Genomic DNA, 15,265 nt, shown 5'->3' with positions numbered 1-15,265 from the left:
AAACCAAAAACAGCAACATTCCAGGCACAGTCCAACTCGAACCCCTTCCCCACAGGAATGCTATTCTTGGCAAGACATCTTCCAAAGGAAGCAACATCTGCAAAGCCCCTGCCCTGAGGTCAGGGAAAAGCAGAGGCAGCTGAGCAGCACTGCGTCCACTCTCAGATCCCAGTAGCAGAGGATTTAGAGGGTAAGAGCAAACCTACATGAACCCCTCTTTTCAATTCCCCATTTACCTACTTGCTCAATCCACTGAGCTGGCCATGGTGGTATCCTTAAATAATTCAGCCATACCCATTTGCTACATGCTTATTAAAGTTTTAAACAGGGGTACTTTATTTTTTAAGACAGGGTTTGTGTATCCCCTAGCTGTCCTTGAACTCGGCAATTCATCTGCCTCTACCTCCCAAGTGCTGGGATTAAAGGCGTGTGTCACCAGGGCCCAGCAAAACTGAGATTTCTAATGCCAGACCCAGTAGGTATCAGAAACCCACTCTACCCTACAAAGCTGGGAACCAGTCCACATCTGCAACTCCAGCACTTGAAGGGCAGAAGCAGGCCAGCCTGACTCGCTTACTGTGTTCTGAGGCAGACAACACTAGAGTGATACCCTATCTCAAAAATTAAGTTATGTGTAGCCACTCTCAGTCACGATCCTTACCCAGATGAGATGCAGAAAAGTTCAGTCAATTTGGGTGGCTGAGTGGAGAATTCAACTTTAATTTTATTATACACCGAGACCAGCAGTGAGTTTGGGTATCTCCAGATTCAATGTGCTAAAGACCTGCCTTAAAGATTAGGGCTTTCCAGCTGGGCAGTGGTGGTGCACACACTTGGGAGGCAGAGGCAGGCAGGTCTCTGTGAGTTCAAGGCCAGCTCTGGTCTACAACAGCTAGTTCCAGGACAGGCACCAAAGCTACACAGAGAAACCCTGTCTCAAAAAACCAAACCAAACCAAACCAAACCAAACCAAACCAAACCAAAACAAAAAAACAAAAAACAAAACAAAACAAAAAAAACACATCAAAACAAAACAAAACAAAAAGATTAGGGCTTTCCATAAAGTTGGCCGGTTAGAGGAATTTCCAATTATGGCTTGAAAAGTTCTGAAACTAGGTTACTTGGAGCCAAAGGATGGCAGTAGGTAGTCCTTCCTAATGTACCCATTCCTCAAGGCCAAGATATGTGCTGCAGAAACATTCTCCCCCAAGTCATCCATGTGTCTCTATGTAGGGCCCATATGGTTGTCTCCAGGGGTAGGTTAGTATGTGAGTTCGTCAGTGACACCTAATCACCAGACTCAAAATTTCGGGAGCCACTTAAGCAAGCACTATGAAGTCAGACTCCTCATCTGGGAATCATGCACGCCAAATTTAAGATTTCAGAATAGCAAAGATCTGAGGGGAAGGGACAGCACCCCTTTACAATATCCAAGAGTAAGAGGGGCTATGCTCACATGGTTGGTGAGCTCACGTTTTATCTCTATAGCAAAGAACAAAAACAGGCTTAAGAAACCATTAAGAACCAAGATGGCCACATAGGTACCTAGAACATTTAGTTATTGCTCCAACTTGGGCTCAAACTTTTCTCTTGAATTCTCATTCCCCAGAAAAAGACACACTGATGCTGGCCACCTTAAAAATTAGTTTTATATATCCGGGAGGGTTCAGAGGGCAGAACTAAGCCACATTGCAACCAGCATGGCTGCACCTTAGCTTGCCTCCCTCCATCTCACAAAGCAACATTGTATAAAACTGTATTTACAGGAAAACAATGAAAATTAAGAGTGTGTACAAAAGTAGACAAGAGCCAGAATTTAGGGATGGCTTTGGGAATAAGGAATACTGTGTTCTACCCTGAAGCATAGGGCCGCACATTATGTCGAGGAGCGGACCTCAGTGCCAACTATAAGGAGAACCAGTTGTTCCAAAGGAGGAGCTGAGGGTGCAGAGCTATTGGCTTTAACATTGCAGTCTTAATTATCACATCACCTTTCCCCTGCCATGCGGCAGAAGCCAGACAGTAGTGATGGGAACAAAGAGAGGCGATCTGACAAGCCCCCAGATGAAGATGGGCTCAGAAAGCATAACGGGTCCGAATATCCTCAAGCTTCTTGGACACTTCAGGTGGGGTTCGGTCCAGCTCTTCAGAGACATTCTTTTGCTTGTTGGGCTCCATGGAGTTGAACTGCTCACAAAGATCTCCATCAATCACATTCTATGACATGGAAGAGTCAGAGGAGGACAAAATTAAGTTGTCCAAAGAAAAAGGCACATACTAGGAAAATACTCATATTCACACCCGAGTAGCCATTGTTCAGACTGGCAAAACCCAGTGCAGCTTTGTCTCTGACTACAATATCCCACCGAGTATAACCCAACTGATTTTCAAAGATTGGTTATATAAATACCCCAGTTTAGTTCAGAATTCATGATCCAATGCTGGAATTATAGGATGCACCACTACACTGAGCTAGAACTAACTACCTGATTTAAAAAAAAATAGAGGCCAACAGAAAAGGTCAGTGAATGGGCTTAGGATTCCCTTTCCAACTTACCTTAACAGGGAAATAATAAGAACGAAAGCTGAGGTGGTCCCGTCCACAAAGAGGGGGATGCTCAGACCGCAGGTGCATCTCAACATGCTGGAAGAAGTCATGGTCCTAAAGGAAGAAACAGAATCTATCTCTGAGAAAGAAGTGATTTCAACTGCTGGACTATGCTTTCCACAACAAAGTACAGACAGGACATCGAACTTCCAAAAGCCAGGGTCTCACTACACAGTCCAGTCTGGCCTTCAACTTGAAATCATCTGGACAGTGGCCTACTGAGTGTTGGCATTATGTGCCACCATGCCCAATTCCAAGTCATTTACTCTTGCCAGGCAAACACATCCCATGAGACATCGATCTTAGTTCATTGCTCCTGGTCTTTGGACTGATGCTTTGAGGCTTTGGGCTCAGAATATATCCCTGTACCTACATCACAGCATAGAGGACCTTCCTCAGAGAACTCAAGATTCTATTTCCCAGGCACTTTAACTGCCTCCTCATACAATTTCCAGAACACTACTTATAAGTAGCGGCTTACTATCCTAGGCAGATTCAACACCAGGAAACAACCTGAGAAGAATAGGCAAAGGCAGTGTGGGAACTCAACCTCATGAGATGTGAAAGGGACAAGGATGCCAATCCCTCCAGACAACGTGGTATAGACCAGTGATTCTGAGCCTCCAGGAATCAGTGTGGTCTTCTGCAATGACAGCACCGTCTCACCGACATGATAGTTCATGATGACCTCTGCCTGCAAATCAGAAACAGTTTGGTAACCCCTCCCCAATTCTGCTCGGTATTCCCAAGAGCCTCCAGGCATGTCACATCTCTCCCCTTGTAGTGCTAGAGATGGAACTGTGGGCCTCAGGCATGAATGCCAGGCAAACACTCTACCAACTAAGCCACACCTTAGCACCATTTGCCAGCCTTTAAAACCCCAAACAAATCTAAAGATGCTTTAAAATTTTTTCATCACTTAAAGCTTTGTGTTCCAAAAGCACAAAGTTCAGATAATTTACAGCCATCAATTACCACCTAAAAGCCTTTTTAGACAAGTACAGGTGGGTTGTGTTATACAGCACACTTCGGGGTAATTGGACACTGGGATTCTTTCCAAAGAAGAAAAGAAAGAAAATCATCAAACCACCATTATTTTAGGTTTAACCCCCGCCCAAGGTCCTCAATGACCCAGGTGCTAGGATAAATAGAACTTTTTGTTTTGTTTTTTTAAATAAATCAAGATTTTCATTAAAGATATACATGCTAGGGCTAAAAAAGGGATCAGTGGTTAAGAGCATGCACTGCACTTCCAGGACTGGAGATTGACTCCCAGCACCCATATCAGGTGGCTCACAAATACTTATAAACTCTAGTTCCATCCCCATGACTCCTCTGGCCTCCACAGCCACCTGCATTCATGTGCACATACCTACAACACACACACAATTAAAAATAATAAAAATAAATCCTAAATAGAAAATTTTGTTTATTGCTAGGCAGTAGTCGTACACGGCTTTAATACCAGTACTCTGGAGGCAGAAAAGGGAGGATCTCTGAGTTCAAGGTCAACCTGGTCTACAGACTGAGTTACAGGACAGGTCCCAACAACAACCATAACAAGAAAAGAAAAAGAAAATCTTGTTTATAAAGATGGGATGGTGATATGATCACCTTATGAAAACTGCAATATCCATACATTACGGATGAAGGACCACAGAAAAGGTATTGGGTGTGCTTTCTCTTGGGCTATTTCTGCAATCTTACCTTCTGTGAAGCCCCATTGAGCAAGCCCCGGTCCCACAGGGCTTTGTTTCCAGTGGGATCTTCATCAACCTCATCGTTGGTGTTAGGTGGAAGCCTCACCTAAAAAGGGATACCATCTTAGACTGGGTCCTGTGCAAGCTTACCCAGCTCACCAGCACGTTTGCCCTGGGTCTTTAGCAAACAACCTAGACAGAGCCTGTCTTCTGCTGCTTAGTACTGAGAAGCCACAGAGAACAAGGCACAAACAAGGGTTCAACACTGCTAAGAGCAAAAACAGACCACAAAATGTGTAAGAAATCAAGCCGGCTGAAAACCACATATCAGGAGCTAGGCAAAAGATAAAAAAATAAATAAACTTAGTTAAAACTAAACTCATCTTTGTTTATGAGACAATGTCTTACTATCCAGGCCTTGGCTGGTCTCAAAACCACAGGCATCTGCCTGCCTTTGTCTTTTGCTTATTGGACCAAAGGTGTGTGGCACTGCACCTTGCTTGAATTCATCATTACTGAACCAGGTCCTGAGGAGAGAATGAAGGTGAACCAGAGCCTAAGGTTTCCCAGAGAGGTAGGACAGGTTGAACATAAAGACTTTCTTAAGGGTAGGACTGGAATAGGACTGAATTTTATACCTATACTTAATTTTCTGAATTAGAGACTATAACCTTTGCTCCTTTGTTTAAACACACCACAAACTAAGCCAGCTTTCCCACATGTCATGGTCACCAAAGAACCAATACCAACTCACCACACAAATGTTGCCAAACTTGTCTGCCCCAGCCACCGTGTCATAGTCGAGAAGGCTGGCGGTAGTGACCCATCTGGGGTAGGTGTCATCAGCAAAGATAATGAGCTGGTTCTCGTTACGCTTGTAGCGAACCCAGATGAAACTTTCTTGAACATCAGACACAATTACCCTGTGCCCAATAGTCTGGATCCCAGATATGTAATTGGCAATATGCTAGGGAAAAACAAAGATGGCAATTTGTATAATCCTTGAATTCAGAATCTATAATCCAGAACCTAAAAATCCAGGTTTCTCCAACTACAATATACAGTCTGCAAACATTAAATAACAGTCTATAGTAAGTACCCAGAAGGTTTGGGGTGGTGGTGGGAATAGGGTCCTGGGGTTTAAACATAGGGCCATACACACACTAGGCATGTGCTCTACCACTCGATTACAATCCCTAGTCCTGGCGTGGCTTTAAAAATGTTAAATTGTGCCGGGCGGTGGTGGCGCACGCCTTTAATCCCAGCACTCGGGAAGCAGAGGCAGGCGGATCTCTGAGTTCGAGGCCAGCCTGGTCTACAAGAGCTAGCTCCAGGACAGGCTCTAGAAACTACAGGGAAACCCTGTCTCGAAAAAAAAAAAAAAAAAAAAATGTGTATGTGCACATGCATATGCACATGTGGAAGTCACAGGATGACCTTCAGGAATCAGCTCTCTCCTCCCACTAGGTTGGTCCCAGAAATCCAATTCTGTTTGGAGGAGTCAAGAAATGAGATCATCTACTGTCTTTTTTCCAAGATACTCCTAATGAAATAATGATTTTAAGGACTGGTGCCATCATCCTGCCCACAACAGTGCATTTACCTTATTTTCACACTTTCGAAGTAACTTCTTTTTCCCCAGATCATAGACTCGTAAAAGCTTCCCCACACCAATCAACACCCTGCCCTGGAATGGGGCAATGGCAGCAGGAACCTCTTCCACTGGAGTCTACGAAAGGAGAAGAACGTCATGGCAGCGTTCAGAGAACACACAGCCAACAATACACTCACCCGACCCTTGACACAGAACTATTTCTATAAGCGTCCATCAAGAAGACAGACAGCAAGTGTCACTTTGCTCACCATACAAATAAGTCGGACCAGGCAGCAGTTCCCACAAAACAGTACATTTGAGCAGAAATGTGCCCCCATGTCTGCGTTCAGTGTACTGGCACCCAGTTCGTGAGATTCGGGCAAGGGGCAGGAGGTTAAAATACAGACACACACAGACAGAGAGACAACGACACGGGTCATCCTTGAATTCCCCAAGAGTGCCCCCTTTATTGTGTTCAGAGGCAGATTATATAGAGATAGCCACGCCACAGCCAAACCCACCAGAAACCACTCTCCTGCCATCAGGAACTCCTGAGGTCTCGTGCTTAGAGCAGCTGTAGGCACTCAGATCAGGGGATTACAAGAAATTCAAGATCCGGGGTCTCACTGCTCCCAACAAAAGGTCCCACACACTACATTTTACCCAGCAAGAGCTGCCGCAAGTAAGGCACACTCATTGTCTGGTGAGTGCTGCTCAGAAGCCTGTACTAGTTTGTTTGCTAACAGCATGACTAACAGCAAAGTCAAGCTTGAAGAAGCAACTGAGGTTTGTGGAGGGATGAGAATGCTACTGAAAAGTGACACCTTAGTTTTAAGACAGATATTTAACATAAAGGAGCGTGGTATTTTATATTCCCTAGAGGAAGCATCAGATTCAGATACTGTTAAATAGATGACAGAAAATAAAATACTATTAAGATTGTAGTAAAAGATAAATAGCAAAAAATTACATTTTAGAGAATATATTTCAGTGGCATTAAATGTATTCACATTGTGCAGTAATTAACCAGCATCATGTACAGAACGCTTATTGTTCTCCCAAACTAAAACTGTTCTATTAAAGAGTAACTTCCCTGAACCTGTTAATTCTTTAGCTGATGATGAATTCTAGACATGGATTGCTGCCTGCTTAGTAACACAGTAAACAAGGGGCCAATTCACTGTGTTTCTCACAACTGTAGGTGGTGAGAAGCCAGGCTTCCTGCGCCAGGCACAGGAACACCACTCAAGCATGAAGGTCCTGGTATATTCCACATGCTTCCCAAAGATGAATTAGTCAACAAGCTACTGTCCAAAAGATTCAACTCAGTTTGGCATGGTGTTGTAATCCCAGCACTCAGAAGGCAGAGGTAGGAAGATCTTTATGAGGTTAAGTCTCACAAAGTGAGACTGTCTCAAAACAAGAAAACATCCAACCCCCCACCCACAAACCAAAGACCTGACCCAGAAGTTTAGCACAAAATGGGAGAATCCAATAAATGTAAGACCCAAGAGAAAAAAAAAAAAAAAAAAAAAAAAAAAAAATTCAAGCTGGTTCTTACCTTGTGTAAAAACTCCAACTTTTCCCCATTGTTCACAAGCTTGTATGTATAGACAAAGCCCCCTGCCACAGAGCGAGGGCTCAATATCAAATCCTTGGCCACACCCACTAGCACATACCAGTCTTCACCAGTGTTGGAGAACCTACATACTGCCACACTACGAATAGGCAAAGAAGGAAAAGGCAGGCTTAGTAAAAACCCCAAGAACCCTCAATCACACTACCAACACCCAGATAATCTCACATCCTACCTGAAGGCAGCCTCATTCTGTTCCAGCTGGACAAGGTCTAGCGTATTCCCCTGGATAGGGTTCATCACACGAATCACAGAGGCCCACTGCCCGTTGCCAGCCTTAGGAGCTCCAAAAATAGATTCAGGGAGGTTTTCGTTGAGGAATGCTGCTGCCATTTCTGCAGCCAGCTCCCGCTCATCCTCTCCTGCTGCTTCCACCATTTCCTAAACGCAAAAAACAAGAAGAGGTAAGAAATGAGAAGCAGTAAGAAAGTCTCTCACCTCCAACCAGATCCCCAAACAGAGGCTCAAGATCGTTGAGACAGCTATGTGTGATGCGTACAAATAATCTCAGCACTTGGGGAGCAGAATCACCCAGAGTTCCCAGTGAACCAGAGTTATGGTCTGAGACCCTGTCTCCAAGGTGTGTGTGTGTGCTGGGGCGGGCTGGGGGCGCAGGAAGGAAGATAATTATAAATGTTTTAAATTTCAACTTTTTTAACAATTTCATTTTAAAAACTACCTCTGGAGGTCAGAGTAATTACCTCTGCCATCTGCTGCTTTCTCTGAGCTTTTGTAGCCTCAGTGTAGGCATTGTGGTCTGTCTCAATGATGATAAGGTTGTTACTCTCAGGGTGAATGACAAATTTCCTGGGTGTGTACTGCAGTGGAAAGGCTACTTGATTGAAGACAGCACCAAGTTTCTCCAATGCCAAAATCCTACAGTAATAGACAAGGGAGTAAAAAAGTCACTCACTCAGCCTAGCAACTGATGAGACGAACCTTGACCAGCCACAACAAACAATTGTGGAGTCTCTAACAATGACATTAGGCAACATGAGATGACAGCTCTCTAAGCTTAAACGACAAAATCAGAAAGGTCTCTCTTTGGCAACACATCCCAACTTTTCACTGCAATTTTTCACCACTGAAAATATATTAAAATTGTCAAATTTTTCATTCCATAGTTAATAAAACAGTATAAAGTTCATGGGCCAAGAAGGTTCAGTTGGTAAAGTGTTTGTATGTAACCCCGAGGACCAGAATGATGCATCCCAAAACCCATCTAAAACGCAGGGCCCTATTAATACCTGTGCTAAGGAAAAAGAGACAGGAGGATCTCTGGGGCTTGAGAGCAGCCAGTTTAGCCAACTAGCAAATTCATTTCAATGAGAGATCCTGTCTTGAAAAGTAATGTGGAGAATGCTCAGCCCTTTTGAAAGTGGGGACTAAGCTCTCATGCAATAGTCAATTTTATTCAGAGACTCAGACAATTAATTTAGAGCCACATGAGTAAGGTGTTCAAACACAAGAACAAGCTGCACGTGGCAAAAACATGTTTTTCCACAGAAGCATAATGAATCACAACAGCCGAACAAGTTTTTGCCACATGCGGTTTCTCCTTGTGATTGAGTACCTTACTTATCATGTTTCATAAAATAAGATGGATGCTCTTCTGAACAAGAACCACCCCGGCTCCTGGAAATCCTTGACAAATGCAAGAATGAACAAGCACCAAGACCTACACATTCTTTCCAATAAGATACAGACACCCAAGTGGATGAGTGATAATATACAAATATTACAAATAAAATTCTGCAAGCTAGAAAGAGATATGTTGCCAACTATAAATTAAGCTTCTAATCTGAGAAAGGCTTACAAATTAGAAAAAAGATCCTAGTTTTTAAGAAAATGGTATAAAGACTGGCAAGTTTAATTCTCTAAGGTGGCAAATAAAACATGCTGCTCTAGTAACATAGCCAAAAATTCATTCTACACACAGTCAGACTGACACAGTCACCAGGATTTTCACTGCAGCACTGTTAAAAACATAACACCAGTATCAAGAGATGGCTCCAGCAAGTTAGGATCCCTTTTTATAAAGATTTGTTTTTATTCTATGAGTATTGGTGTTTTGCCTACATGTCTCTATGAGGGTGTCAGGTCCCCCGGAACTGGAGTTATAGATTGTTGTGAGCTGCCATTTGCTGGGAATTGACCCCAGTGCCTCTGGCAGAGAGCAGCCAGTGCTCTGAACTACTGAACTATCTTTCCAGCCCCCTAGGCTAAGGTTCTGGGTGTACAAGCTTGAGAAACCTGAGTTCAATCCCTAAAAACCATGAAAGGAGGGGGAGAAAACTGACTCCAACTCCAAAGGGTTGCCCTCTGACCTCCATGAGTGCTGTATATACCACTACAAAATAATTATGAATAAAAATACATTTAAAGTAAAAATCAAGCAGGTAAGATGGCTCAGCAAATAAAGGTAAAGGGTGGAAGAAAAAAGGACTTCACAAAACTTCTTGCTGATTTCTTCACTGCTCACCCTTTAACGATCACAAAACAAAAGCACAAGAAAATACTAGATCAATGAACTATGGTACATCTATGTAACAGAACTTCACAATATCGAGTAATTACTAAGATATATTATTAAATGAGAAAAGCATGTTATAAAGCAATATATACAGTATGCTTATTATGTGACTAAGAGAAATAATATATTCATGCACTACTAGCCTATACATGGACTCAAATATATTAAGATATATAAACTAACATAAATGGCCAGTCAGAGAGTACTTATATGCTTAGAAAAGACATTTATTTTAAAAATAAAAAAGCCAGGATATGGGCTGGAGAGATGGCTCAGTGGTTAAGAGCACTAACTGCTCTTCCAGAGGACCCAAGTTCAATTCCTCAATTCCCAGCACTCACACGACAGCTAACAACTGTCTGTAACTCCAGTTCCAGGGGATCTGACACCTTCATACCAACGCACATAAAATAAAGTTAAATTAAAAAAATATATATCTATATATCGAGAGCGAGCGAGTGAGCGAGAGAGAGGGAGAGGGAGAGAGAGAGAGAGAGAGAGAGAGAGAGAGAGAGAGAGAGAGAGAGAGAGAGAGAGCGCGAGCACGCGAGTGAGCCAGGGCATTCAGGGTTACTTAAAACTATACTTTGGTCAGTCTTGGTGGCAAATAAGGTTCAGGCCTGAACATAGTGAGACATCTTCTAAAATAAAATAACTCATAAAATAGAAGACTCAAACTATCTGATAGAAACCTGAATTTGGAATATATAAAGAACTCTTTAGAATTTGCTGCTTGAATGTCTCCCAAAACGTCCATGTGTTATAGGCTTAATGCCCCAGCAATGATAGTGGGAGGCAAGGTAACCTTTATGACATGGGGCCTGTGGGAAGTCTTGAGGGTATGCTTTCAAAGGGGTTTGCTGCATGCCCTAGTTCATTTCCTGACTTTATTCACTGAATTATTGTTTTGCCCCATCATATATTTCCACCTTAATAGGTTGCTCACTACCTGTCGAAAGCAGTAAGAACAATGAAACAATCATGGAACAGAACCTCCAAATTATGAGCACAGATAAACCATTCCTAAGTTACTTGCCCCAGTTAAGTAATGGAAAACCAACTGACATATAATTTGGTTTAATACACACGTACACACGCACACACACACACACACACGAATGAGAGGAAACAAAAATACCCAACTATCTAGTTTAAAAAATGGGCAATGGGGGGCTGGAGAGATGGCTCAGAGGTTAAGAGCATTGCCTGCTCTTCCAAAGGTCCTGAGTTCAATTCCCAGCAACCACACAGTGGCTCACAACCATCTGTAATGGGGTCTGGTGCCCTCTTCTGGCCTGCAGGCATACACACAGACAGAATATTGTATACATAATAAATATTTTTAAAAAATGGGCAATGGATCTGAACAGACATCACTCTGAAGAATAGTCAATGAACACTTAAAAATATTGAGCCAGGTGGGTGGTGGAATATGCTTTCAATCCCAGCACTCCTGCAGGAGGCAGAGGTAGGTGGATCTCTGTGAGTTCAAGGCCAACCTGGTCTACAAAGTAAAGACCAAAACAGACAGGACTGAAACCCCATCTCAAAAACAAACAAAAAACCAACCAACCAACCAAAAACACAAAAAACAAAGAAATCAAAACATCACTAGATATTAGGAAAACACCAGTCTTTTAAAACCACTGCACACCTATAAAGACAACTAGAACTAAAGACATAAAGTAAGAGTTTGCAAGAATGAGGCGAAACAGTAATTCTATCTTCTTGACTACTATGAACTTTGAGGAGTCACCACGCCACTCTCAGTTCTTTTTTCTTTGATCCATCACCATGCCTGGCTGGCCTTGAACTTCATGTGCCTGAGGATGACCCTCAATTTCTGACCTCTTACCCTCCTCACAGAACTGGGATTAGAGGTAACATGAACGACCACACACAGTTTAATTTCACTCTTTCAAAATTGTATTTCTGCTGGACAGTGGTGGCGCACACCTTTAATCCCAGCTCTCAGGAGGCAGAAGCAGGTGGATCTCTAGATTCCAGACCAGTCTGTTCTACAGAGCTAGTTCCAGGACAACCAGAGCTACACAGCAAATTAAAATGAAGATAATTCTGTAGATGAAAACACAGTAAGAGTTAAAAGAGATTTAACACTTGCTCTAAACTAATCCAGTGACACAGCCATTTCATCAGGAAACAGGAATCTTAAAGTATAAGACTATATTGTAATAAGTTTTAAAACTTGGCTCCAAAAAAGTCTAAACAGAAGCGAAACGCCAAGCACTGAAACTTGGCTCTTAGGTCTGAAATACTGAGCCAAACCAAATTTCAACTGCAACACCCTCTCCCAGGAAAGAGGTGGCTCTTAGCCATTGCTGAACAAACTCCAACTCCGGCAGAACCACAGGCTGAGGCCTTCGCAGAAAGGCTTCCTGCATTGCCCCAAAGTAAGGATTTTCTCACCTCAAGGTGTTGGTGGAAATGGCAACAATTCCTTCAGGACACTGTTCAGAGGCGAAGCCGGATGCAAACTCCAGGGTCTCGTAAGATAGAGGGGTGAGATGGAAACGGGACTGGTAAGAGTAGCTCAACCATGAGCGACTAGACATGGCCAAAACCTGGGGAGGAAAGAGCTCTAATCATACCGGGAAAAGCTCAAACACAGAAGATTGACCAAACACATAACCTCAACTTCGGTCTCTAATTTTAGAAATCCACAAAGGCACTTTTAAGCAAAGGGAGCCCAAAGAAGAGACACCATAAGGCTTGTTGTATAGAAAAAACAAGATCAAGCTACATTAATCGCGATTCTCTGAAACATAAATGAGAGATTATTACAAGGCTGGATAGCTGTAGAATTAAATAAGGTATCTTTGAGAACTAGCATAGCAACCAGCAACATTAATTCTGAACTACAAAGACTAGGCTCTCTTTCCTATTAGGTAGAGAGTCACAATAAGTAACACTATAATCCTGCCATAAACGCAAGGTTTCTAGCTTTTTCCATTCCTGGTAGCACAGCCTAAAGAAAAGATTCAAAGAATCAATACTGAAATTTTCTATAACCTCAAATGTCACAGTGCCATGCCATGAACTACTTCTCAGAAAACTGTAGGTAAAGAACCCAGGACAGCCAGGTAGTGATGGTGCATGCCTTTTAATGTAAGCATTCAGGAGGCAGAGGCAGATGGACTTCTGAGTTCTAGGACAGTCTGATCTACAGAGCTAGTTCTGGTACAGCCAGGAATACACAGAGAAACCCTGTTTCTACATCCCTCCTCAAAAGAACCCGGGATTCCGTATATACAGGAAAACCACGTACAAAGGGAACAAGTCAAAAAGTTCACAGTGGCACCAATATCAAATGTCTTTTTATTACTTACAGCCTCCTGTCCTTGCATTCGGACTCGGAAGAGTTTCACAGGACGGGACCCCAGATACCTAGTTCGAGTGTCAGACAGGTCCCCAGTGACAGGGTCTAGGACAGTTCTCAGCAGCACACCATTCTAATCAAAAAGATATGAACAGGTAAAGCCTTCTCATGATGGAAACTTTAACTATGAAATTTCCCCTTGGCTACTTAGGATTCTAACTTGTTGGTGAAACAGAAAACAAATCACAATACCCCAACAATCAGCAATTCATTCATTCTCTCATAGTTACTAAGCATCTAAGTACAAATTCTTATTATTATATATATATGCATACATGCATACTGTACATAGAAAATTATTTTTTATGATTTAAAAACAGACCCATAGCAAAAAAAAATGAGATTTACTATGGTATCTTTAAGTAGCATTTCCCCCAGATGGAACAAGGTTCTTAGAGATAACTGATTCAAGGCTGAAGTAAAAATGTTTATAATACAAACAGAACCTAGTTGTGCAAGAAGGTAGCAATAGCGGGCTCAAATAGACTAACTTTATGGGTAACCTCTATAAAAAACAAAGCAAACAAACAAAAAAGACAAGACAGCAGTTTGAAGAAGAAGGATACTTCCCCGGCTCCCCACAAAAACAAGAATAAACACCCACAACCAACAAAATCCCTACTTCAGACTCAACTAGGATGACTGTTATGACCCTAACTCCTTATCTGTAAAATTAGTGACTGAAGAAGGGGTAGTGGTGTGAGAGAGCCTTTATCCCTCTACTGTATAACTATGTTTAGAGCAAAGGAATAAACCTCATTTTGTCTTACAGAAACTTGATTACATACATTTCCAGACATCGTGTACTCCCTAATGGGAAGGAACACCGAGCGAGCAGCAGCACTTTAACTACTATTTCCCTTACCCAAAAAAGTCAGGAACAAATGTCATCAACTTCTTTTGTTTGTTTTTGAAAATATCCATGCAACAGCCCTGGCTTATCCTGGAACTCAGATCTACCTGCCTCTGGCCTGCCCTCCCTACCCCCGGAATCAAAATCATGTTCCACCATCCGCCAACTTCTATGGTCTGCACTAACCATAAATTTTCAGGAGGAAATTATAACATGCACAAAGTTTCAGATATTCAGAAACTGTTACTTAAAGCAAAACACTATGGTGGTAACATTACTAGATATAGGTGGAATGATTTATTACCCTGGATTTACTTTAAAATACTCTAAGAAGGGGGGGGGAATAAAGGCTCATTATATTAGTTTAATTTGTGTCTCATTCCTAAGCATTTCTAAATGAGAAAGTAAAATTTAAAAAGCAGAAAACCTCATCTAAATGATGTCTCTATGTCAATGCTGATTAAAGAAATACATAATGAGAGCACTGCTACTATCTTATGCTAGGCTTCTGCTTCCCAAAGTGCAATGACAAGCTCAGTTGCCTTGACTACTGGGACACCCAGGGCTTCACTAGAGCGAATGTGGTCAATTATGAGCTGTGAGGCAATTCATTTCAAAAGGCTAGAGTACTGTGGAAACTACACCATGACTACTAAGGACTCGCCAGGGCATCAACCACAAGGTATTTTTACCAGATACGAAGACTCTTTTGTGCATACTATTTCCAGGCGTAATATGTTTAATAAAAAAAAAAATTATGTACTATGTGTATAATGTTCTGCCTGAATGCCAGAAGAGGGCACCAGATCTCATTACAGATGGTTGTGAGCCACCATGTGGTTGCTGGGAACTGAACACTCAGGACCTCTGGAAGAACAGCCAGTGCTCTTAACCTCTGAGCCACTTCTCCAGTCCCCACCTAGTATGCTCTACATAACTAAGAA

General features: G+C 42.3%; 1 protein-coding gene across 2 annotated transcripts in view; it reads right to left on the bottom strand.

The window, feature by feature from the left end:
- Positions 1–1,631: 1,631 nt before the first annotated feature.
- The window catches only part of Sf3b3 (splicing factor 3b subunit 3), a 38,904-nt gene continuing 25,270 nt past the window's right edge, over positions 1,632–15,265 (bottom strand). For both annotated transcript variants that reach the window (XM_038312679.2, XM_038312678.2), the window contains exons 16-26: positions 13,419–13,541; positions 12,499–12,653; positions 8,240–8,414; positions 7,714–7,919; positions 7,464–7,620; positions 5,912–6,037; positions 5,063–5,275; positions 4,316–4,414; positions 3,159–3,302; positions 2,558–2,662; positions 1,632–2,217 (exon numbers count right to left, since the gene is read on the bottom strand). In XM_038312679.2, coding sequence (XP_038168607.1) covers positions 2,077–2,217; positions 2,558–2,662; positions 3,159–3,302; positions 4,316–4,414; positions 5,063–5,275; positions 5,912–6,037; positions 7,464–7,620; positions 7,714–7,919; positions 8,240–8,414; positions 12,499–12,653; positions 13,419–13,541 — 1,644 coding nt within the window. In that variant the 3' untranslated portion in view covers positions 1,632–2,076. The remainder of the gene's footprint in view (positions 2,218–2,557; positions 2,663–3,158; positions 3,303–4,315; positions 4,415–5,062; positions 5,276–5,911; positions 6,038–7,463; positions 7,621–7,713; positions 7,920–8,239; positions 8,415–12,498; positions 12,654–13,418; positions 13,542–15,265) is intronic.

Source organism: Arvicola amphibius, chromosome 15 (assembly GCF_903992535.2).
Source record: "Arvicola amphibius chromosome 15, mArvAmp1.2, whole genome shotgun sequence".
Taxonomy (NCBI): domain Eukaryota; kingdom Metazoa; phylum Chordata; class Mammalia; order Rodentia; family Cricetidae; genus Arvicola; species Arvicola amphibius.
This window is presented reverse-complemented; position numbering and strand designations above follow the sequence as displayed.